A 23,962-nucleotide genomic window follows, 5' to 3' on the forward strand; every position below is an offset into this window, starting at 1 on the left:
ATTCTGTGTCCACTGCAGATGGAGACCAGTATTTTTTTTTAATGGCAACAATCTGAACTACTGTATAATTTCCTCCAGCAGTATTGTTTGAGTCAAGGCTAAGAAAGGTGAAAGTTAGACTAATACATGGATACAGCTTTAACCAAGGGGGCGAATTCCAAAGAACAGGGAATTGAGGCTATCAGTAGAAGATCCATGATCCACTGAAGTGATAGAACACAGTATGTGAACGAGGCAAAGAAGGGTATAAGATAAAATGTAGCCAAAAGGGACAATATAGGGGACCTAGAGCTCCCTATAAAATTCAAAAATGCACAGGAATGCATTTTGTAAAAGTTATGGAATGACAAAATCTGTGATCAGAGGTTAAGAAATAGCCTTAGTACTTATTTTTCAGCCCAGTGAAGATGACGGCAATATCCAGACAGGGTCCAACAGATAGGTAAATCAAGGTCACTGAAAATGAGAGGGGTAAGGTCTTGAGAGGTCACAGTGATGAATCAATCACACAAGACCAGTAATGAACCACTGTGTGTATCCCCACATCTCATGCCGTTTTATCACTAAACATGAACAGAAAAAGAAGCAACAAAAAAATACTCTATTAACAGAATACTGCATTAACTGTGACTTGCTTAGATATATTCCTAGGTGTTTTATGGTTTTTGGTGCAACTGTAATGAATAAACTGTAATAAATAAATAAATGGGACCAATTCCTTGATTTCTCTCTCTGCTGCTTCATTGTTGGTGTGAGAGAGATTTTGAGAGAATATTGTTGGAACTCTGGCTATTCTTCAAGTATGAGTTGACAGAGCTGGGTTTTTATACTCTTGTTGAGTACCCAGCTGTTATATTCTGTGTCACTATAGCTGGGTACTCAACAAGAGTATAAAAACCCAGCTCTGTCAACTCAGACTTGAAGAATGGCCAGAGTTCCAACAATATTCTCTCAGGGTCACACCAACAATGAAGCAACAGAGACAGAAATCAAGGCATCGGTCCCATTTACAGTTGCACCAAAAACCATAAAACACCTAGGAATAAATCTAAGCAAAGAGGTGAGATTTATACGCTGAAAACTATAGAAAGCTTATGACAAAAATTGAAGAAGACATAAAGAAATGGAAAAAGATTCCATGCTCCTGGATAGGAAGAACAATATTGTTAAAATGTTGATACTACCCAAAGCGATCTACATATTCAATGCAATCCCTATCAAAATAACACCAGCATTCTTCACGGAGCTAGAACAAATAATCCTACAATTTGTATGGAACCAGAGAAGACCCTGAATAGCCAAAGCAATCTTGAAAAAGAAAACCGAAGCTGGAGGCATCACAATCCTGGACTTCAAGCTATACTACAAAGCTGTAATCATCAAGAAAGTATGGTACTGGTACAAGAACAGACTCTCAGATCAATGGAACAGAATAGAGAACCCAGAAATGGACCCACAAATGTATGGCAAACTAATCTTTGACAAAACAGGAAGGAATATCCAATGGAATAAAGACAGTCTCTTCAGCAAGTGGTGCTGGGAAAACGGGACAGCGACATGCAGAAGAATGAACCTGGACCACTTTCTTACACCATACACAAAAATAAACTCAAAATGGATAAAAGACCTAAACGTAAGACAGTAAGCCATCAAAACCCTCGAGGAGAAAGCAGGCAAAAACCTCTTTGATCTTGGCTGCAGCAACTTTTTACTCACCACATCTCCAGAGGCCAGGGAAACAAAACCAAAAATGAACTACTGGGACCTCATCAAAATAAAAAGCTTCTGCACAGCGAAGGAAACAATCAGCAAAACTAAAAGGCAACCGAAGGAATGGGAGAAGATATTTGCAAATGACATATCAGATAAAGGGTTAGTATCCAAAATCTATGAGGAACTTATCAAACTCAACACCAAAAAAACAAATAATCCAGTGAAGAAATGGGCAAAAGACATGAATAGACACTTCTGCAAAGAAGACATCCAGATGGCCAACCGACACATGACAAAATGCTCAACATCACTCATCATCAGGGAAATACAAATCAAAACCACCATGAGATGCCACCTGACACCTATCAGAATGGCTGACGTGAACAACTCAGGCAACAACAGATGTTGGTGAGGATGCAGAGAAAGAGGATCTCTTTTGCACTGCTGGTGGGAATGCAAGCTGGTGTAGCCACTCTGGAAAACAGTGTGGAGGCTCCTCAAAAAATAAAAATAGAACTACCCTACGACCCAGCAATTGCACTACTAGGTATTTACAGGTATGCTGTTTTGAAGGGACACATGCACCCGAATGTTTATAGCAGCATTATCTACAATAGCCAAAGTATGGAAAGAGCCCGTATGTTCATCGACAGATGAATGGATAAAGAAGATGTGGTATATATATACAATGGAGTATTACTCGGCAATCAAAAAAGAATAAATCTTGCCATTTGCAACTACATGGATGGAACAGGAGGGTATCATGCTAAGTGAAATTAGTCAGAAAAAGACAAATATCATATGACTTCACTCATATGAGGACTTTAAGAGACAAAACAGATGAACATAAGGGAAGGGAAACAAAAATAATATAAAAACAGGGAGGGGGACAAAGCATAAAAGACTCAAATATGGAGAACAAACAGAGGGTTACTGGAGGGGTTGTGGGGGGATGGGCTAAATGGGTAAGGGGCATTAGGGAATCTATCCCTGAAATCATTGTTGCACTATGTGCTAATTTGTACGTAAATTTAAAAAAAATTAAGTATTATGTTGAAAAAAAAAATTCTCTCAAGGTCCCACCTCAGTGGCTTCTGCATTGATTGGAAAAAGAATAAATGAGATTACCCAAGAGTAAAAGACTATTTTTGAGGCAAAAGGGCGCTTCAGTGGGTTAGACAGTGGAAAGTTATCTATAGTTTAGGATTTTTTTTTTTTTTTAAGAGAAAGAGCGTGAGAGAGTGAGCGCGCGCTCACACTCAAGCTGGGGAGGGGCTAAGGAAGAGGGAGAGAGAGAATCTCAAGCAGGCTCCACACCAATGGAGAGCCCAACTTGGAGCTCCATCCCAGGACAGTGAGATCATGACCTGTGCTGAAATCAAGAGTCAGACTCAACTCACTGAACCACCAAGGCTCTCCAGGAACAGATTCTTAACAAGTGAACTTGAGACAGAAAGCAGAGAGCAAAGTGCTAAAATTTTCAAAGATGGGGGGAAAATCCCCAGAAAGTCAATGGATAGAAGCAATTTAGAAGACTGGATTATAGTGACCTTTCCACCTAAGAAACAGTGGAAATGGTAATCTTTTTTTTTTTTTTTTTTTTTTCAGCTTTGGGTCGTTGCTGCAAACACTACTGGTAGAATTTGTCACTGATTGTCATTAATACCACCTGGGGGAGCTTGTTAAAAATTTGGATTCCAGAACTAATCCCAGTGTACGGTTCACTCAGTTTTTACATATTCCAGGGATCTGTGTTCTTAACAGTTCGTGTACCTAATTCAGGACTAAATTTTGGGAAACCAGTAGTATTTACTACTTAATAGGTATCTGTCTCATCATTGAAAGTTTAATTATTATAGCTCATTTTCACCAAAAACTTATTACAAGCCAGATGCTTTTGTAAGTACTTTAAATTTATTTAAACTTTAAATTCAAACTTTTAAGTTATTATATTCAACCTTCTTGATAATTTCACAAAGTAGATATTATTAACATTTTCAATTTAAGATAAGGAAATTAAGCAATAAAGCTGCCATCTGAGTACAGACAGTCCTAACAGAGCTCATTCCTCTTCTAACTATGCTATTGTAATAAAATTAGCTACCTAAAATCAACTTTTTCCTTCAGCTTTTAAATAGAACTTGATCATGTATATTGTTAACAAGTTATCACATGTTCACCATAAACTTTGATAGGTGGTATACGTTTTAACAGAAACAGGGAAGTTACTTACAGTTAAATAAAATCATTCTGTCAAAACATTTCAAGACACAAAGTTGTCATAGAAATAAATAATTGAAGTCATTAGTGGTAAAACTTACAAATAATTTCTATGGCCCTCACATTTAATTACTACTTTCATTTCCTTAGCCCAATTAGATATGAATTTAACTAGCAAGTTCATCAGCTCAAAAAAAGAGGTATAAAATGAACTCAAGTCTTTGAGATCATGAAACTCAATCTTTGAATACTTACATTTAATTCGTCTTTTAGTACTTCTTCAAGACGATGACCTACATGATTCTCATCTTTTGTGTCCATAACCAGGCATATGTGCTGTGAAATTCTTTCTGAGATAAAAAAAAAAAAAAGAAAAAGAAAAAAAAGTAAGTTTCTAAGAGAAAATGGAACAAAGCCCTAGTATGCTAAAACCTGGATTAACCTGTTGTTTGTAACTGTCAAACTACAAAGCTTTTACCTGCAGGCCAGTGAAGTCACTTGGAATCCACACTGATAAATCCTCCACTCTTTATCACCCAAGTCAATAAAGATAGGGATTCATTGCTGTGTAAGTGGCTATCCAGGACATTGTATAATCAACAGAAATAAGACATCATAGGATATATCTAAAAAGGACTAACTGAAGGTAACAGCTATTTGCCTGACAGTTCATTCCTTCTCTGTTTATAAAGAGTCCCCTAAAATCTGATAAAATCCCATCTCATGCAGATCCCCCACTTCAGGCTAGAAAGTACCTTCTGTGTGCAACTCACTGTGCCACCTAGTGTCCTGGATGAGCACAGAAGTGTCCTTGGCGTTCGTCTTAATTCAGTCAATTCAATACAATTAAGTTCTTGCCTGTTTAACTGTTACAAGTGAATATAATAGCCAAACTAATTTTCTTCAAATTTGTTAAGTGTCTTCAACATGATCCATTTTAAAAACACAATTCATATGACATAATCACGCTCACCTTTGTAAACCTTGGATGCACTCTCTCAAAAGATACATAATCCTACTCTACACTAGCTAGGTCTATAATACTAAGAAATAGCTATATTGCTGCCAATTAAGAAGACAATGCATGGTATTATGTCAAAAACTTTTACAAAGGCTTAATTTTAAATAAGAATTCTAAATCAAATTAGTTTAACATTTAACCCAGCTGCTTCTTCAAGGAACAACTTTATATAACATGATATATATAAACGTTAATCTAGTAATAGTTAATCATTTTTCCAAGCACAGCTGGGGACAACAGACATTTAAAATATTAAGAAAAGCACCAATTAATAGTACTCCCTTTACTAACTACCTCACATCTATCAAGAATATTGTATGGTGCAAGAGCTCTATGTTCTATTATTACCAATGTTCATGATGGCCCTGCAAACAATATTATTATGAATCTATATAATAGACACCAGAAACCTGAATTCACAGAAATGAACTAACTTTTTCATGATCACTCTTGCTGAGGCTTTACAAAGGGGAGATAATGTAAAAAAATGGGCAAATGGTATACCTAGGCAAAAGACAGAATGAAAGTTATATGTACTATTCTTTCATCTTTTGTTTGAAATAAAAAATATTCTGCCCCCCAAAAACACATTAAGATACAATAAAAAAATACATGAATATGTGTGTGTTGCATATGTATGTATATAGTAGGAGATCTTAAAATTCATCTTTTAAAAAAAATTTAACTATTGGATGTAACGAATATATTAACCTTATTGTGGTAATCACTGCACAATATATACATACATCAAATCATTACATTGCACACCCAAAACTTGCATGATGTTATATGTCTTTTATATCTCAATAAAGCTGGATTAAAAAAAATCACCTATTTACCGAAGATCAACGAAAAAAAAAAATACGAGAACCTAGATTCAAGGCAATATAACAATAAATAAGGTGAATCTTCTATCATGTCGATTTCTATACTGTCTGTTTACGCCTTGTAATTCCCAGGGATTTATACTCCAGAGTAATCTGTGCCAGATTGACCATTTTCTTTATACTGTCAATTGTCCATACCAATATGTCCTTTTCCTAGTCATATAAAATTCTCTACCTGTCCAGTGGCATTCACAGTCTAGACCAGGTTAAATCTTCATCAGTTCCCCCAATTCAATGGTTCTCAACTTTGGTTGCACATCAGAATCAATTCTGAGTAGGTTTTGTTTGGCTTTTGTAGTTTTCAAATACATACTTTTAAAACCCACCCAACAAGATTCTTGCCTGTATTTTTTTTGAAGCTCCAAAACTGATTCAGATGTTTAGTCACGTTGAAAACCTCTGCTTGTTCATTGCCTTGATTTTCTATAATGTGGAGTTTATATAAGTTTTCACTTCGGAAAAAAACAAAAAACAAAAAGCTAATTGTCTATGATAGCTGATTAATTCCCCCAAAATGGTATAACTCTTTTTGAATATAATCCTTTTGGGATAATTCTGCAGTTTTCTCTAATCTACTCCATATTGTAGCAATTGGAGCATGCTGAGAATTGTTATTCAATTCCCTTTGAGATTGCTAGCGTCAAACTGTTTAAAAAAAACCCAAATCCATCCACCTACTCTGATCTTCATGGCTCACTAGAGTTTACAGTTTAGCCGTTTCTTGGCCAGTATTATAAAGGCAATCTAAGAAAAAAAAAAACCACACAGTGTTCATAAATTATAGATATAAGGCACTTCTTGGGCATTTAATAATGTTTGTTAAGTTAATGAGCAATGTGCAATTTTTTTAAATGCTACAGGAATCCAATATCCAAAAAAATTCTATAAATAGTATATTCATGCTTTATCAATACTTTACATGTCTGAAATATGCAAAGACTAAAAATCAGTTTCTATGTAGAAATGACAAACTTTCTACACAGAATTTATAAATATACGAGAAATGAAGGAAACATGGGATAAAAGATCTAACATTATGACATTTTAATGAGGATTAAATGAGGATTTAATATACCTAAAGTTACATAGAGTGTCTGGTCCAAGTAAATCCCTAATAATTGTTCACATAATAATTGTCACTTCCGTGGTTACATGGATCCAACAAAAATATAAATTAAAATTAGTTTTGTCTACTCAAGATACGACCCATCTGTAACTACAAATGGCCCCTGGTCTCTATGGTCTTAATTATTTCAGTTTGGTTAAAAAAATCCATTTCAATTTTGTCCCACTAATCCTTTTCAAATTTCAAAGTTACACCCAAAAAAGCAGTAATTATGTATAATAAAAACCACATCTTAAGTAACAGTCCTGTGTTTTCAACCCTGCACTTTGTAAGTTTTTTTTGTTTGTTTGTTTGTCTGTTTGTTTTTTGAGACAGAGACAGTGCTAGTGCGGGAGGGGCAGAGAGGGAGAGAAAAAAATCACAAGATTCCACACTGTCAGAACAGAGCCTGATACAGGGCTCAAACTCATGAAACTGTGAGATAGTGACCTGGGCAGAGATCAAGAGTGCAACACTTAACAGACTGAGCCACACAGGTGTCCCTCCCTGAACTTCTTTATAACTAAAGTGGATACATTCTGATCATTCTTATCTTGGTTAATCCGTTAGATCTAGGTTGAAGCATCTCATGTGGTTTCTACTGATAATCCCACACACACTGACAATCCTAACTGGGAATACTAATGTATGTAAGATCTTTACCAACAAAAGACAATAGCAATGACTGCACTCGGACCATGCAGGTGGAGGCTCAAAATGGTGAAGAATGCAGCTATGGAAGCAGGGCTCCAATAGATTGAACCTCCTCAATGCCAGTTACTCCAGTACCCCCAACTCAGAAAAAAAAAATGTACATTTAAAATTCATTTTTTCATGAAGGAGAAAATTCTTTCCAAACATAATATAATTAATACTTACTATTTCTCAAAGCAAACAATTTAACAACTTCTCTGAGGTTAATAATGAAATCAACAAAAACAGGGGCCTTTAGAGTTGTTAATCTGTTGTTCTAACTATTAATAAAGCGATTCTTAGAAATTTTAGACATTAAAATAAACACAACAATAGAATGAGGGAAAACCATAAAATCATTTTGTTTCCCAGAATCATGAAAAATATACCACAAGAATGTAGTCTTTGTTCTCTCCCTTAAACAGGCCTAAAGATAAATTAGAAAAATAATGCAGTTAAATTTAGCTCATACCTGACCTGTCAACTTTATTACTAATATTATATTTTTGAGTTTACTCATTTACTGTAAGACAGTGCGCACGCATGTGTGCAAGTGGAAAAGGGGCAGACAGAGAGGGAAAGAGAGAATCTGAAGCAGGTCCACATTGTTAGCTCAGAGCCCCATGTAGGGCTTGAACCCACACACCACGAGATCATCACCTGAGCCGAAATCAAGAGTCGGCTGTTCAAGTGAATGAACCACATACCCACCCCCAACTAATATTAACTTGTTAGTTTTAGTTGTCATGCTACCTTTTTTATAAAATATTTTTTAAATCTTCCTAAAAGGACAATTATGACACATGAAGTATTTTAATATCTAAACCTGTAGGGTATGTTCTCCACCAAACATCGTTTTTAACACATATTCTCTGATCTACACTGAAAAACTCTTTATTTACGTACAGCATCTAGGTATCACAGAGCTCAACACGACTAAAAACAGAAAAAATTGTAAAGGAACATTACGTGTAGTCTATATGTTAGTTACAAGCTGTAAGCATTAATAAATAAGAACCAATTTTTCAATTAATACCTCATCCTTGTGTGCTAGAACTTTTAAATGGTCAAAGTATGTGCACAATTGCCAAAAGTATTATGCTAAAAATAATGTACAATTTGATTTTACTTTCCTGGCTGTGATGGATAATTTTATGTCAACTTGACTGAGCAATGGGGTGTCCAGATACTTAGCCAAACATAATCTGCGTGTTTGTGCGAGGGTATTTTTAGATGTGGTTTACATTTAAACTGGTAAACTAAATAAAGCTGATTGCCCTCCCTAAAGTGGATGGGCCCCCATCTAAACAGTAGAAGACCTGAATATAACAGAAGTTTGACCTCCCAGGAGTAAGAGAGGAACCTGCCGCTTAATGGCCTTGGATACGAAACACTGGCTTTTCCTGGTTCTACAGCAGCCTGCTGGCCTTAGGACTTAAACTGTGACACTTGCTATGGAGATTTTGGACCTGCCAACCTCCATAATCTGTAATCACATGAGCCAATTCATGTGTGTATCCTGTTTGTTCTATTTCTTTGGCGAACCATGACAAATATGCTAGCAAATAAGCCTAATTCTTCAACAGATAACTAGTAATTTCCCAGTCTTCATCACAAAATTCCCACCTCCTGCAATTCTATAAAAGGCAACATAGGGGCGCCTGGGTGGCGCAGTCGGTTAAGCGTCCGACTTCAGCCAGGTCACGATCTCGCGGTCCATGAGTTCGAGCCCCGCGTCAGGCTCTGGGCTGATGGGTCGGAGCCTGGAGCCTGTTTCCGATTCTGTGTCTCCCTCTCTCTCTGCCCCTCCCCCGTTCATGCTCTGTCTCTCTCTGTCCCAAAAAAATAAAAATAAAAAAACGTTGAAAAAAAAAAAAATTAAAAGGCAACATAGAATCACGCATGCCTTGAGCAACACTCCTTACTCCTCAGCCAAATCATACCACCTATAATTCCCTGGACATATCTTGATCTTTGGACTAATATATGTGTTCTCCCTACCTGCAAATGCCATTCATGTCCTTGTCTAATTCTCCAGAAAGATCCACCTCAAACCATTTACTTTAATAACCACAGGTCAGTGTTTTAGATGCATTTTGGTCAGGGGTGGGAACAGGAGGAGAGGAAAAAAAAAGGAATAGGGAGGTAACCTTCACCAAAGAGACTTTTTTGAAACTACAATAAACCCACATCTCCAAATTCCCACTTGTGATACATAAAGCTATCTCTCTCAAACATGTGTAAGCACGCAGCCAGGATTTTCCTTATACCCAGGTATGAATTACTGTGTTACTAATCTGAGTGGTCCTAAGGCAAGGCCCTGCAGTGTAAAGTTTCAGAAACAGAAATTTACACACACTTTGGCTGTAATAAGCCACTCACAAAGCTGATATTCAGGCAGTACCCAGCAACAGAGTCATGGGAGTCCTTCTGGTCAGCAATCATTCTGGTAGTCAGTGCATTTATTCTAATTAATCCATATGCATGCCATACTAAGTAAGTGGCTTTAATATTGTCTTTACTTTTTACCAAGGTAGACAGTTTTAAACATCATTTCTCTCAATCATAACAAGCAGAAATTATTCTCCCCATTTTATAGATTGAGTCTATACAGCCAGTAAGTTGCCTAAAGTCACAGAGCCATGAAATTATAAATTTCTGCTCTCTAACTCAAATCTATGTGAAGTTAGTATCCTAAAGGGTATTTTTTTTCTTTCACATTGGTCTGCATTTTTATTTTGCTTTTATTACAAATTTTACATTGAATTTTATCCTTTGTTTTTCTCTACCATAAAATCACCGACTCCTAAACTCAGTAAACTCTAATTTATTTGAAAATTCTGATTTCCCAACACCACTCCCAAGTTTTAGCACAGGGCACCAACAAGAAGGTACTGACAGTCATTTGTTTTGAGGCTGTGTGCTAGGATCATGACTAAGACAGATTTTGATGGGCTGAATGAATTTTGTCCCCTATCAAATTCATTGTGGTGTAGCAGGATTCTTACACAGAGCCATGACAGTGAGCCTTTTCCTTCCAGGAACAAACTTTATTCCTGCCGGCACTGCTCACTTGGGTTGGTACCCCAAGAACTGAGCCCTGAACTCCACATGGCATAGTTTTTTGTATTTTTTTTTTTTTTTTTTACTTCTTTGTCCCTCATATATGGTAAGATACAAACATGTAGTCTGATTAAGTGGTCCCATGTTACAAGGTTGTGAGGGATGTTGTTATGTACGGGTATAATTAGGTTGCCTTGTTTTTGTTTTTTGTTTTGTTTTCCTTAGGGAGGGGACGCTTCCACAGTGGGAGCTCTAACCCTAAGCATCCTCAGAATGTGACCATATTTGGAGACAAGAGACTGTAAAAGATCATCAGGTTAAAATGAGGACAATTAGAGAGAGCCCTAATCCAACATGACTGTTTTCTTTATAAAAAGACAAATACAGGGGCGCCTGGGTGGCGCAGTCGGTTAAGCGTCCGACTTCAGCCAGGTCACGATCTTGCGGTCCGTGAGTTCGAGCCCCGCGTCGGGCTCTGGGCTGATGGCTCAGAGCCTGGAGCCTGTTTCCCATTCTGTGTCTCCCTCTCTTTCTGCCCCTCCCCCGTTCATGCTCTGTCTCTCTCTGTCCCAAAAATAAATAAACGTTGAAAAAAAAAAAAAAGACAAATACAAATTAATGGAAAAATTATCAAAGTCAAGCACCATATAATTTTTTTTATAAGAGAACACTTCTAAAAATAATGAAGGTGTGCCAGAAATATGTGCCTATGAAGCCAATCAAAATTGCAATCTACTATTTTACAACAAGCTAAAAAAACATACAGGTAATGAAACCAAACATTAGAGAACTATGTAAGTTAGAATTTACAAACACAGAAATTAGGTTTAGTCCTCAGTAAAGAATGTAAAGTAAAAGACTATTTCAGAAACAAAGACTATACAAACATGACATAGGTACTAAATTAACAGATAATTTAAGATAAAAAGTTAAAAATGAAAAATAGTTTTAAATTAAAAAATGAAGAGATAAGGATCCAGCAAATTTACATATATTGAAGTTGGATAAAGATGATCCAACATAAATGTAATAGGAATCCATGAAGAATACTGACATTTTTATTTACACACACACACTCAGATCACATATAAATATATCCTCAAAAATTTACCAAGAAAAAACATTACCAAGACATTTTCTAGTAAAATTACTTGACTTAAAAAAAAAAAAAACAACAACATCATTCCTTTGGTCACCTAGACAAAAGAATAGAGATAATAAAGGTAATGAAACAATCATCAGAATGTATTCAATAAAAACAAAGGAACATATTTAAGTTATTCAAGGAAAAAATTATGAGCCAAGATTTTATATTCAGCAAAAATGACTTTCAAGTATAAAGCACACGATTTTCAACTTGAATTAAGAAAATGAGGGGCGCCTGGGTGGCGCAGTCGGTTAAGCGTCCGACTTCAGCCAGGTCACGATCTCGCGGTCCGTGAGTTCGAGCCCCGCGTCAGGCTCTGGGCTGATGGCTCAGAGCCTGGAGCCTGTTTCCGATTCTGTGTCTCCCTCTCTCTCTGCCCCTCCCCCGTTCATGCTCTGTCTCTCTCTGTCCCAAAAATAAATAAACGTTGAAAAAAAAAAAGAAATGATTTCCCTGTGAATATTTCCTAGGGAATGTACTAGAGCTCAAGTTTCAGACAACCAAAGTCTAGAGACACATATATACAATGACTGAGGAACAGCATAAAACAGTTACTTGCAGAACTGTGACTAAATAATGTCTAAAATTAACTGAATACAGTAATAATGGCAATATAATCTGAAAATATACAGTATCATCAAGAAAATGCAACAGGAGAATGAATGGAACATATAAAAAAATATGTAACTTTTTTCAGAAATAGTCTTGGTTGATAGTACCTACACTTTGAGACCTGGAGGGTACACTGTTGAATAAAGTATCTGAATGATTGTACAATATTCTGTTAATTCCTGTATCTTTGAAAACCAAGGTTCTTATTGGGGTGGAATTAAAATAGAATAATGAACTGGAAGTATCATATAAATTTATGAAGTATTTCATCTTTATGTAAACACACACACACAAAATAATTGGTAAGTTTAGAGAATGAAGAGAATGAATTTATTCAGTTGAATACTAATAAAAGAAAATAACCATTTACCTTTCTATGTAAACTGTACACTGGGTAAATAAAGTATAGATGAGAAGTATTTATGAAAGTACCTCAACTAATAGACGAAAACGAATTAAAGAAATTAAAATGTCATGATTTTTAACACCACCTCCACATATTAGGAAATCTAGTCACTGGATATCAATGGCTGCTATCATCAGAAAATAAGAGGGGCGCCTGGGTGGCTCAGTCGGTTGAGCATCCGACTTCGGCTCAGGTTGTGATCTCACAGTTCGTGAGTTTGAGCCCAGCGTCAGGCTCTGTGCTCAGAGCCTGGAGCCTGCTTCGGGTTCTGTGTCTCCCTCTCTCTCTCTGCCCCATCCCCACTCATGCTCTGTCTCTGTCTTAAAAATAAATAAAACATTAAAAAAAAAAGACAAGAAAATAAGAGATAACCAACATTTGGTGTGTAATAAAAAACTCACACCACCTCTCATTTTACGAAAGAGATGAAACTAAATCTTATTAAGTTTCTAGAGCCAGCTAACACTTTGTAGAAGACAGAAACACAGAAATATGCATAATTGAACCATGCAAGAATATACACTCATCAAAATTCAAAATAGGAAAAAATCTACACATCGCATAAACTGGGTTCATCAGGCAACAAAGTTTAAGCAAAATAAAAGGATGGGGAACCGGTAGGGTAAGTGAGATTAAACAGGTCATTAAAAAACACACACACACAACTAAAACAAAGTGTCTAGAAATGTACATTTGAGTGATAAAGCTCAGAAGAAATATGGGGAAATTGCTGTAAAATCTGGATAGAGATAGAACAAGTTGTAATTGCCTAAGAATACAAGAAAAAGTCTCTGCTGTGGGTGGGAAAGTTCTATTCTTGATCTGGGTGCTATTACACAGATATGCACATTATTCTTTAAGGTACAAATTTGGTTTGGATTTCTGTATCTGTGGTTTGGTAATAAAACGTTTTAAAAAACATATGCAAGTATACTACTGTTTTCATCCATCCTTCTTTCATTCAGAAAATATCTTTATATATGATCAGAGGACAGGATAAAGGTCTGGAGTGTATCACATAAGGAAATCTAACCAACTGTTAAAACAATGTGTAAACTTTGAAACGTTTAAGAGAAAAGCTAAAAACATCCAGACCCAGGAGCATTATTTTTATTCACAAGGCACTAGGCATTAAAAATTCAAGCTACCACAGAGAGCCCTTTAAATTCTAATTCATGAAAGCAATGCTACTAATAAATAAAAGATATTCACACCCTTTCAGTAAAAACAATTGAGGCACAGAGTAACTCAGCCAAATCACTGGATGATTTCTCACTCGGTAATTTACAAATCATATTATGTATAATATAATAAATGTATATTCTAACCAAAGTCGTATGATGCAGGCAAAACCATTATGTCGTTCTTACAGGTAAAGATTTAAATGATTTTCCTAGGCTTAATTTGGCTAGTGACCTGAGGAGCCAAGATTCAAACCAGGTAAATTAGTCTAGAATTGAAGCCCTCAACCATTGCACATGCTGATAAAACATATAAGGAAGATAGGTAATTTCCTAACTCAGGAATCCCCCCCACACACACACTTTTTTTTTTTCTAATTGAAGCCACACATGTCAAATGGTAGCCTCACAGATTCATGGAGTAAATAAGATTCTCTGCAGTTTCCAACAAACCTTTGTAATAGAAAATGACATTAGCAATTAGAAAATTGCAATAGAAAATGACTAGGGAAAACAGGAAGTCTTCTTTCATTGTTTTTAATTACATAACTAGCAAACTTCCAACACTTTATTTAATAAATTAAAACTCCAATGCTACCTCCATGTAACACTCCTAAAAGAGAAAGAGCATCTTCCGGGCCATATGAAGATATACTGATCTCTAGCTTTCTCTGCATTGGTATGCACTAAAATTACCTTTATGTCATCTCCCTAATTTTAATACATCATAAGTTTGTGTAACCACAACATCAGGATACAAAGCAGGTCAATCTCTGATATCATGTCTTTGTTCTCACCCCCTCTGAAGTTCCTTACTACAGGCATCCTCTGTGCTACGAGTCCAAGATAGGGCTCCATCTCATGAACCCGTGTTATCATGATCTGAGCTGAAACCAAGAGTCAGGCACTTACTTAACTGACTGAACCACTCACTCTTCAGGGCTTTTGATCCCCTTGTGTAACATGCTTTGCCATCTAAAACTTAGCCACCTTTGGCAAAATACATTCTTGTAGAACATGTTGTCCAAAATGTTTAATTCCAGGGGCACCTGGGTGGTTCATTGAGTTAAGCATCTGACTCTTGATTGCAGTTTAGGTCATGGTCTCATGGTTCCTGATTTGGAGCCCCACATCAGGCTTTGTGCTGACAGTGTACAGCCTACTTGTGATTCTCTTTCTCTCTCTCTGCCCCTCTCCAACTTGGGCATGCTTTCTTTCTCTGTCTCAAAATAAGTAAATAAACTTTAAAAAAATGTTTTATTCCAATGTTATTCTGAAGTCCTTCATAGGATGTAGGAAATATTATGTAGACATTCTTAAGTTTATGAATGAGGCCAAACACTAATTTGTACTATACTCATCTTTTAAAAGTTCATCTTATTATCCTTGAACACTGGACTTCTTGGTAGACCTGAAATATAGGGTCTTCCTTCAAGGGTTAGAAAACACATATAATTTGGGGTTTTTGCATTCAACTTCAGAAAACAGTAAAATGAAAAATTTCTAACATGCACAACCTTCTCTTTACCACATGAAAACCCAATGACACATTAAGAGGAGCACGGGAAAAAAAGTTTGGGGGGGACCTGGCTGACTCAGTCAGGTAAGCAGCCAGCTCTTGATTTCAGCTCAGGTCATGATCTCACAGTTCATAAGGTTAAGCCCTGCATTGGGTGACAGCACAGAGCCTGTTTGCAATTCTATCCCTCTCCCCCCACCACCCCCCCTCTCTCTCTGCCCCTCCCCCACCCCGGCTCTCTTTCTCAAAGTAAACAATAAACATTAAAAAGAAAAAAAGAGGAACAAGGAGTATCTAGACATGTGCCTGCAACTAATAACCAGTAAGAACTCAAGAGTGCTCAGGATTGTATTAATTTTTACAAGAAGGTTTCAAAACATCTTTCAGTAGAGACAAACCTAAATACTAAGTTATTAGTAAGTTCCACAAGTGAGCAAAAAAATCCAGGCCAGCCTTCAATTTTCTTAGAAACATCCAATACCATGACTTCATCAAGCCTCATCATTCACTTTGCTGACCTCTTCAGCCAAAATGTTAGTGTTCTTAGGTATATAAGAAACTATCAAATCCAATACTACTCACCTCCAAAAGATATATCTAGCCCTAATCCATTCAAAATGAAGGCAGTCCTCTTCCATTCCCCTGTTGAGTTCCTTGAATCAACAGCAAATCATATTTTCTGTCTTACAGCAAGGATTTTAAAATAGTATTAAACAGAACCATCACTGCTGAGCCCTGATATCCCTGTTTTCATTTAAACTACAGGAAGAGGCTTCAGGTTTCTCTTAACACCTTCATACAGGAAGCTATTAGAACAGGAAAAGGGGCAGCATACAATCGATAAAGGAAAAAAAGCCAACAAGTCATGTCTCCAGGACAAACAGAAAATAGGCATGGTACAGAGAGTCTTGCAAGAAAACCACACATACCCACTTTAATAGGTCAAACTGATCTTCAGAGAAGTTAGTTCTATTGTTGACTGTCCCTGTTTCAACTGAAGGGCAATAGTACACAGGCAGATACTTTTTTCCCAAGATTTGTTATGTCTGATCTTAACCACATTTTTGAATTAGTCATTGAATACAGGATGAAGTTTCCTGCCTTTCCTACTTACAACTAAAAGGAGCAGACATGTGACATCTTGTCCCTTGCACATGTTTTTACATGTAAGATATTACTGTTTTCCAAGTAAATGATGCCATATATTTATATATATTGCTTTTCAAAGTATATATATTCTGACTTAACAGAAATGTGAAAGAAATACATTTTTTAAAATCTAATGACTCACCTAGATATTTACAAAATGTATTACTGCTTTAAGCATAAACGTTCATTTAGAGTTTTTGTTGTTTTATATCCTACCTACATCAGAGTCAAGTATAACTGTCTTTTGTCTTATCAAGTCTTATTTAGCTAATTGCTTGATAACTCACTGTGACCTCAGAAGTTTTTGAATATGACAGATTTACTGCCCTATGCTTTAGTGAGCATCTCACTAATGACAAATAAATTATATAATTAAAGTCAACTCTACTTTCTCTAATCTTCACCCAAATATTTAACTTTCCAATTTACATTCTTTTACAATAAGATTTGAAGGAAACCAAACTGCTATTAAATCATTTGCAACCCTCCTGTTCTAACTAATTAAAGCTTGACGCAAATGTTCTTACAGATTCTTGTAAGATACAGTCACAGTACTACTTACAAGACAGTGAAGAACAAAAACTATTATGTAAAAAGGAGTTACGGTATTAATGTGAAAATGTGGAAAATGAATAATCACAGTGAAAAGCCAGATACATCAAAAATTACAGTTTGTATGTAAATCTTAGCTGTCACTTTGCATTGTACAAAAGCATGGTTAATGACATAAATGGTGCCATCGCTGGGTATTTAACAAGAAAAACCTGCTGAAGACATACTACAGATGCAGAGCATTGTCCTGTTACAGATGTAGAAAACCTGATTTAAAGTTTCTCATTCTTTCAATTTGATTTAAAAAACTAAAAATACATTACACTTAAGATGCCATGACTTTAAGTGTAAATATTTAAAAAAATCAAAAATATATTAAGACATGAGTTTCTGCATATGCATAAAATACATATTATCACAATGAGTCTCCCTAATTCTCAGTAACACTGAATTTTATTCACATGTAATTTTACCTTGTTCCATGCAGTCAAATCGAGTTTCAATGTATAAGCTATTTCAATGTGTAAGCACAAGATGATTCAACTGCTTGCCTACTGGGATAATTTTCTAAAACACTGTATGAAACATAAAAAAGCAGGCTTATGGGTTTTATAGCTTACGTGTTAAAAAAGCACAACAGTAAAAGAATTGCCTTTATCAGTGACGTTGTAAAAAGTGTATTTTCAGAATAAAATCTGTTTCTGAATAGATGTTTTCGAGAAATCAAAGTCAATTTACTTTAACAAATGGAAAACATTAGATAATGATTGGTAAGACATGAAATTTTAGGTAAACATTAGCTATTTTTAATTAATATTAACTGAAGCCATGTAAAAATTAAATTTTCCTTTTTTATTATTTTGTTTTTCCATGTTTACATAAACCATCTTATGACAAGAGGCACCATGAGGCTTTTTTTAATAACACAAACTTACTTAGGTTTGTACAATTATAACCAAGAAAGAATAAAATACTATTTTTCAACAGTTGTTAACCACAAAATTAAATATATTCAAAGATTAGATAGGTTATGATAGATCAGAAAGATTATGGTACAAAATAAATGCAATCTCTTATTTAAAAATTCTACAGGAGAAGCGCCCGGGTCACTCAATCGGTTAAGCATTCGACTTCAGCTCAGGTCATGATCTCCCAGTTCATGGATTGGAGTCCCACGTCAGGCTCTGTGCTGACAGTGAGGAGCCAGGAGCCTGCTTCGGATTCTGTGTCTCCCTTTGTCTCTATCCACCCTTCCCCTATTCATGCTCTGTCTCTCTCTCTCTCTCTCTCTCTCTCTCTCTCTCAAAAATAAGTAAACATTAAAAAAAATTAAATAAAAATAACTAAGTAAATAAATAAATGAATGAATGAATGAATAAATAAATATTCTATGGGTTTTTTCTGTGAAAATCTTAGAATATTGCTCCTTTTGCCAAGATAAGGTCAGTCAGCCTATTAAATTAAGTGTTGGTTGGGATTGTCTGTATGTCATGTAAATCTAGATTAAGTATGTTACTGCTGGCATCTGTTAACACTAATAGTTTGGGGACATCTGAGCAAGCAAAGCAGGCTTGGGTGGGCTTAACCAGCTTGTGTAAAGCATAATACCTCTTCACTAAGAAGATGTTTACAAACTTATCGCGTAAGTTCGATGTCTTGTTGAGCTTAATGACGCTACTCTAGCAAAGTTTGTTTTAAATTTCACTCTTTACCTCAGAAAAAGGAGCAGTAAAATGGTGATGGGAATCCCAATAGCATTTGGCCTGGAAAGCAAGAGGGTCCAATTTCCTGACTTCTGCAAACCAGCTTAAACCAGTTTAAAGCCTGGAGTTTTAAAGGTCAGAGGGTGTGGCTTTGCTCTGCTTTTAGAGAGAAGATTAGCAAACAATACATGGATAGGCATCTTGAAAAGAGGGACCAGAAGAGTGCCTGGGGCACACAGTGGGGAGGTTAATTGCTCATCTCAGAGCACTACCTAGAGAGGCAGCATTCAGTGACAGACTCCTCCAGGAACAAAGGAACTGGGAGGCACCACCTTCCTACCACATCACTCAGCATAACCACAGAGCCACTTGCAGGAACTAACACAACACCTCCACCTAACTAGCTTACACCAAGCTCTACCTCCCCCACACTCCCATCCAACTATACTTCCCAGTCTCACTTGCCTGAGTCCCAGCACAGCAGGCCTCATCCCCCAAAAGACCAGCTCAAATCCCTGCACAGATCACACCTCCTGATTCGAGAGTTGTGCAGAGCCTCACTTCTGGCAGTAGTGGCAACAGGTCTCATCACAAGCAGACCAGAACACACCTACTTAAAGCACCACATTCTGGAAAGGGACCAAATCTTGCCCACATCAAGCAAAGAAAGCCTCCACAGATGACTGGCCTGAAGGATAAAGTGGCCAGGACAAAATAGCAGAGTGCACAGAGCATACAGTGGAGACACTCCTGGAAACACTAGGTCCTAGGGAACAGGGGGACTGCACTAAAGGGCACTCCTGGACCTCTTCTTCATAAGGCCATTATCTTCAAGAACAAGAGATGGAGCTGACTTTCCTAACGCAGAGAAACAGGCACAGAGACTTAGACAAAATGAGAAGACAGGGAAATTGTATCCCCAGTGAAAGAACAGGACAAGGCCATGACTTATAGTTAAGCAAAATAGATATAAATAACATGACTGAAGGATTGTGTAAAGGATCCTAAGGATTCTCACTAGACTTGAGGAAAACTGGAAAATATCAGTGAGACCCTTAACACAAAGGAATAAGAAAACAGATATAAAGGGCTCAATACAAGAAATGAGAAATACAATTGACAGAATGAACAGCAGGATGGAAGAAGCAGAGGAACAAATGAATGACAAAGACAACAGAGTAATACAAAGTAATAAAATTTTAAAAAATAGACAAAAAGAATTATACCACATGAGAATAGACTTAGGGAACTCAGTGATTCAATCAAATGTAATGACATTAATATTACAAGAGTCCAAGAAGTAGGGAGAGAAAAGGAGGCAGAAAAATTATTTGAAGAAATAGTAGTTGAAAACTTCCATACTCTGGGGAAGAAAACAGATTATCTGGATCTAGGATGCACAGAGAACCCTCAACAAAATCAACAAAAGCAGATCCACAGCAAGAAACACTGTCATTAAATTCACAAAATATAATGATAAAGACAAAAAATTAAAAACATCAAAAGAAGGCAGTAACATAGAACGGAAAACCAATAAGGCTAACAGGGACTTTCTGAGCAGAAACTTTGCAAGCCAGAAGGGAGATGCATGATATATTCAAAGCGCTAAATGGGAAAAATCTGCAGTCAAGAATACTCTATCCAGAAAGGCTATCATTCAGAATAGGAGACACAAAGTTTCCCAGACAATCAAAAACTAAATGAGGTCATGACCATTAAATTAGTACTGCAAGAAATATTGAAGGGGACTCTTTGAGTAGAAAGGAGACCAAAGTGACAGTATGAAGGTAGGAAACAAAAGAAGTAAAAATGAGTATATTTGTTTAAAAAATTCAGTCAAGAAACTCACAAAATAAAATATGACAACATGTACCCAAAATATGAGGAGGACAAAAGTAAAAATAGGTTCAACCTTAAGCGACTACCAACTTAACACAGACCACCAAATGCAGGAGAAGTCATACACAAATCTAATGGTAACCATATTTTAAAAACCACTAATAAATATGTAAAGAATATAGACAAAGAAATACCAATGGATCATTAAAGAAAATCAACAAACCATGAAAGAAAGGATCAGAGAAAATCTTCAGAAACAACCACAAACACAAATAATAAAATGGAAAAAATACATGTCTATCAACAATTACTTTGAATGTAACTGGACTAAATTCTCCAACCAAAAAGATACAGGGTGAGAGAATGGAGTTTTTATTTATTTTATTTTTTTTTAATTTTTTTTTCTTTTTTTTCAACGTTTATTTATTTTTGGGACAGAGAGAGACAGAGCATGAACGGGCAAGGGGCAGAGAGAGAGGGAGACAGAATCGGAAACAGGCTCCAGGCTCTGAGCCATCAGCCCAGAGCCCGACGCGGGGCTCGAACTCACGGACCGCGAGATCGTGACCTGGCTGAAGTCGGACGCTTAACCGACTGCGCCACCCAGGCGCCCCGAGAATGGAGTTTTTAAAAACAAAACAAAACAAAACAAACATTCATCTATATGCTGTCTGGCAGAGTCTCATTTTAGAGCTAAAGACACTTGCAGATTGAAAGTGAGGGGTAGAAAAACATCTATTATGCAAATAGGTGTCAAAAGAAAGCCAGGGTAACAACGCTGTATCAGACAAAATAGACTTTAAAACAATAACTGTAACAAGAGACAAATAAGGACACCTTCTATAATAAAGGGAACAATCCAACACAAGGATGTAACAACTGTAAATATTTATGCACCCAACATAGAAGCACCCAAATAGTAAAACAGTTAATAACAAAAATAAAGGAATTACTCAATAATAATACAATAATAGTAGAGGACTTTAACACCTCACTGATATCAATGGACATATCATCCAAACAGAAAATCAACAACAATGGCTTTGAATGACATACTCGAATAGATGGATTTAACAGATATACTCAGAATACTGTATTCTAAAACAGTATAATACAAAATATTTCCAAGTACACATGGAACATTTTCCAGAATACATCACATATTAGTCCACAAATCAAGCCTCAACAAATTCAAGAAGATTGAAGTTATACCATGCATCTTTTCTGACCACAATGTTAGGACATTAGAAGTTAACCACATGCACACAAATATATATATATATATATATATATATATATATATATATATATATAGACTACAAATACATGGAGGTTAAACAGCATGCTACTAAACAATGAATGGGTCAATGAAGAAATAAAATAATAAATTTAAAAGTACATGGCAACAACTGAAAATAAAAACTCAATGGTCCAAAACCTTAGGGATGCAGCCAAAGTGGTTCTATGAGAGAAGTTTTTAGCAATACAGGTCTACTTCAAGGAGCAAGAAAAGTCTCAAAAAACCTAACCTTACATCTAAAGGAGCTAGGAAAACAAAAAACAAAAAAACCTAAAACCTGCAGAAGGAAGGAAATTATTTAATAAAGTTTAGAGAAGAAATAAATGATACAGAAACTAAAACAATAATAAAACAGATGAATAGAACCAGGATCTGTTTGTGGAAGAAAAAAAAAATAAAATCTATAATCTTCTAACCAGACTTATCAAGATAAAAAAAAAAAAAAAAGCCTAAAATACTATCACAAAAAAGCAGACAAATAACAACCAACACTACAGAAATACAAACAAGTTTAAGAAAATATTATGAAAAACTATATGCCAACAAATAGGTTGACCTTGAAGAAATTGATAAATTTCTAGAAACACAAACCACAAAAACTGAAAAAAACTGAACAGGCTGATAACCAGCAAATAAATTCAATCAGTAATGAAAATACTGCCAAAAAACAAAATTCCAAGACCAGATGGTTTCACAGGAGAAATCTACAAAACATTTAAAGAAGAATTAATACTCTTCTCAAACTATTCAAATAAATAGAAAAAGAAGGACAATTTCCTAATTAATTCTACAAAGTCAGCATTATCCTGATATCCAAACCAGATAAAGAAACCAAAGAAAAGAGATCTAACGCTAATATCTCTCATGGACATAGAAACAAAAATCCTCAACAAAATGCTAGCAATGATTTTAAAAAATCATTCACCAAGATCAAGTGGTATTTATTCCCGGGTTGCAAGAGTGGTTTAATATTCACAAATCAATCAATGTGATATATTACATCAATAGTAGAAAGGATAAGAGCCATAAGATCATTGTAATTGATGCAGAAAAACACACTTGACAGAGAACAACATCTTTTTATGACAAAAAACCCTCAAAAAGAGGTTTAGAGAGGGGCACCTGGGTGGCTCAGTTGGTTAAGTGTCCAACTTTGGCTCAGGTCATGATCTCACGGTTCATGGGTTCCAGCCCTGTGTTGGGCTCTATGCTGACAGTTCAGAGCCTGGAGCTTGCTTTGGATTCTGTGTCTCTCTCTCGACCTCTCCCTCGCTTGCACTCTCTCAAAAATAAATAAGTAAAAATTTAAAGAATAGGTTTAGAAGGACCATACCTCTATATAATAAAGGACATCTATGAAAAAAACTGAGCTAATATCATCCCTAGTGGCAAAAAACTACAGCTTTTCCCTTAACACCAGGAACAAGACAAGGACATCCACTCTCAACACTTTTTATTCAACATAGTACTTCAAGTCCTAGCCTCAGCAATCAGACAACAAAAAGAAATAAAATGAATCCATTTTGGTAAAGAAGAAACCAAACTTTGCACATGACATCATAATATATATAGAAAACCCTTAAGACTCCACCAAAAAACTGCTACAACTGATAAATTTAGTAAAGGTACAGGATACAAAATCAATATACAGAAATTTGTTGTATTTCTATACACTAACAGTGAAGCAGCAGAAAGAGAATTTTTTTAAAATCCCGTTTATAACATCACCAAAAAACAATAAGATACCTAAGAATAAACTCAAAGAGGTGAAAGACCCATACTGTGAAAGCTATAAATCACTGATGAAAGAAATTCAAGAAAACACAAACAAATGGAAATATGTTCCAGGCTT

The 23,962-nt window shown here is 36.0% G+C and overlaps 1 protein-coding gene across 1 annotated transcript in view; it reads right to left on the bottom strand.

Moving 5' to 3' along the window:
* CRPPA (CDP-L-ribitol pyrophosphorylase A) overlaps positions 1-23,962 on the bottom strand; it is a 322,296-nt gene that overhangs the window by 176,856 nt on the left and 121,478 nt on the right. Inside the window, exon 6 of the mRNA XM_030308046.1 lies at positions 4,189-4,283. Within this exon, the coding sequence (XP_030163906.1) occupies positions 4,189-4,283 (95 nt within the window). The remainder of the gene's footprint in view (positions 1-4,188; positions 4,284-23,962) is intronic.

The sequence above is a fragment of the Lynx canadensis genome, chromosome A2, assembly GCF_007474595.2.
Source record: "Lynx canadensis isolate LIC74 chromosome A2, mLynCan4.pri.v2, whole genome shotgun sequence".
NCBI classification, from domain to species: Eukaryota; Metazoa; Chordata; class Mammalia; order Carnivora; family Felidae; genus Lynx; species Lynx canadensis.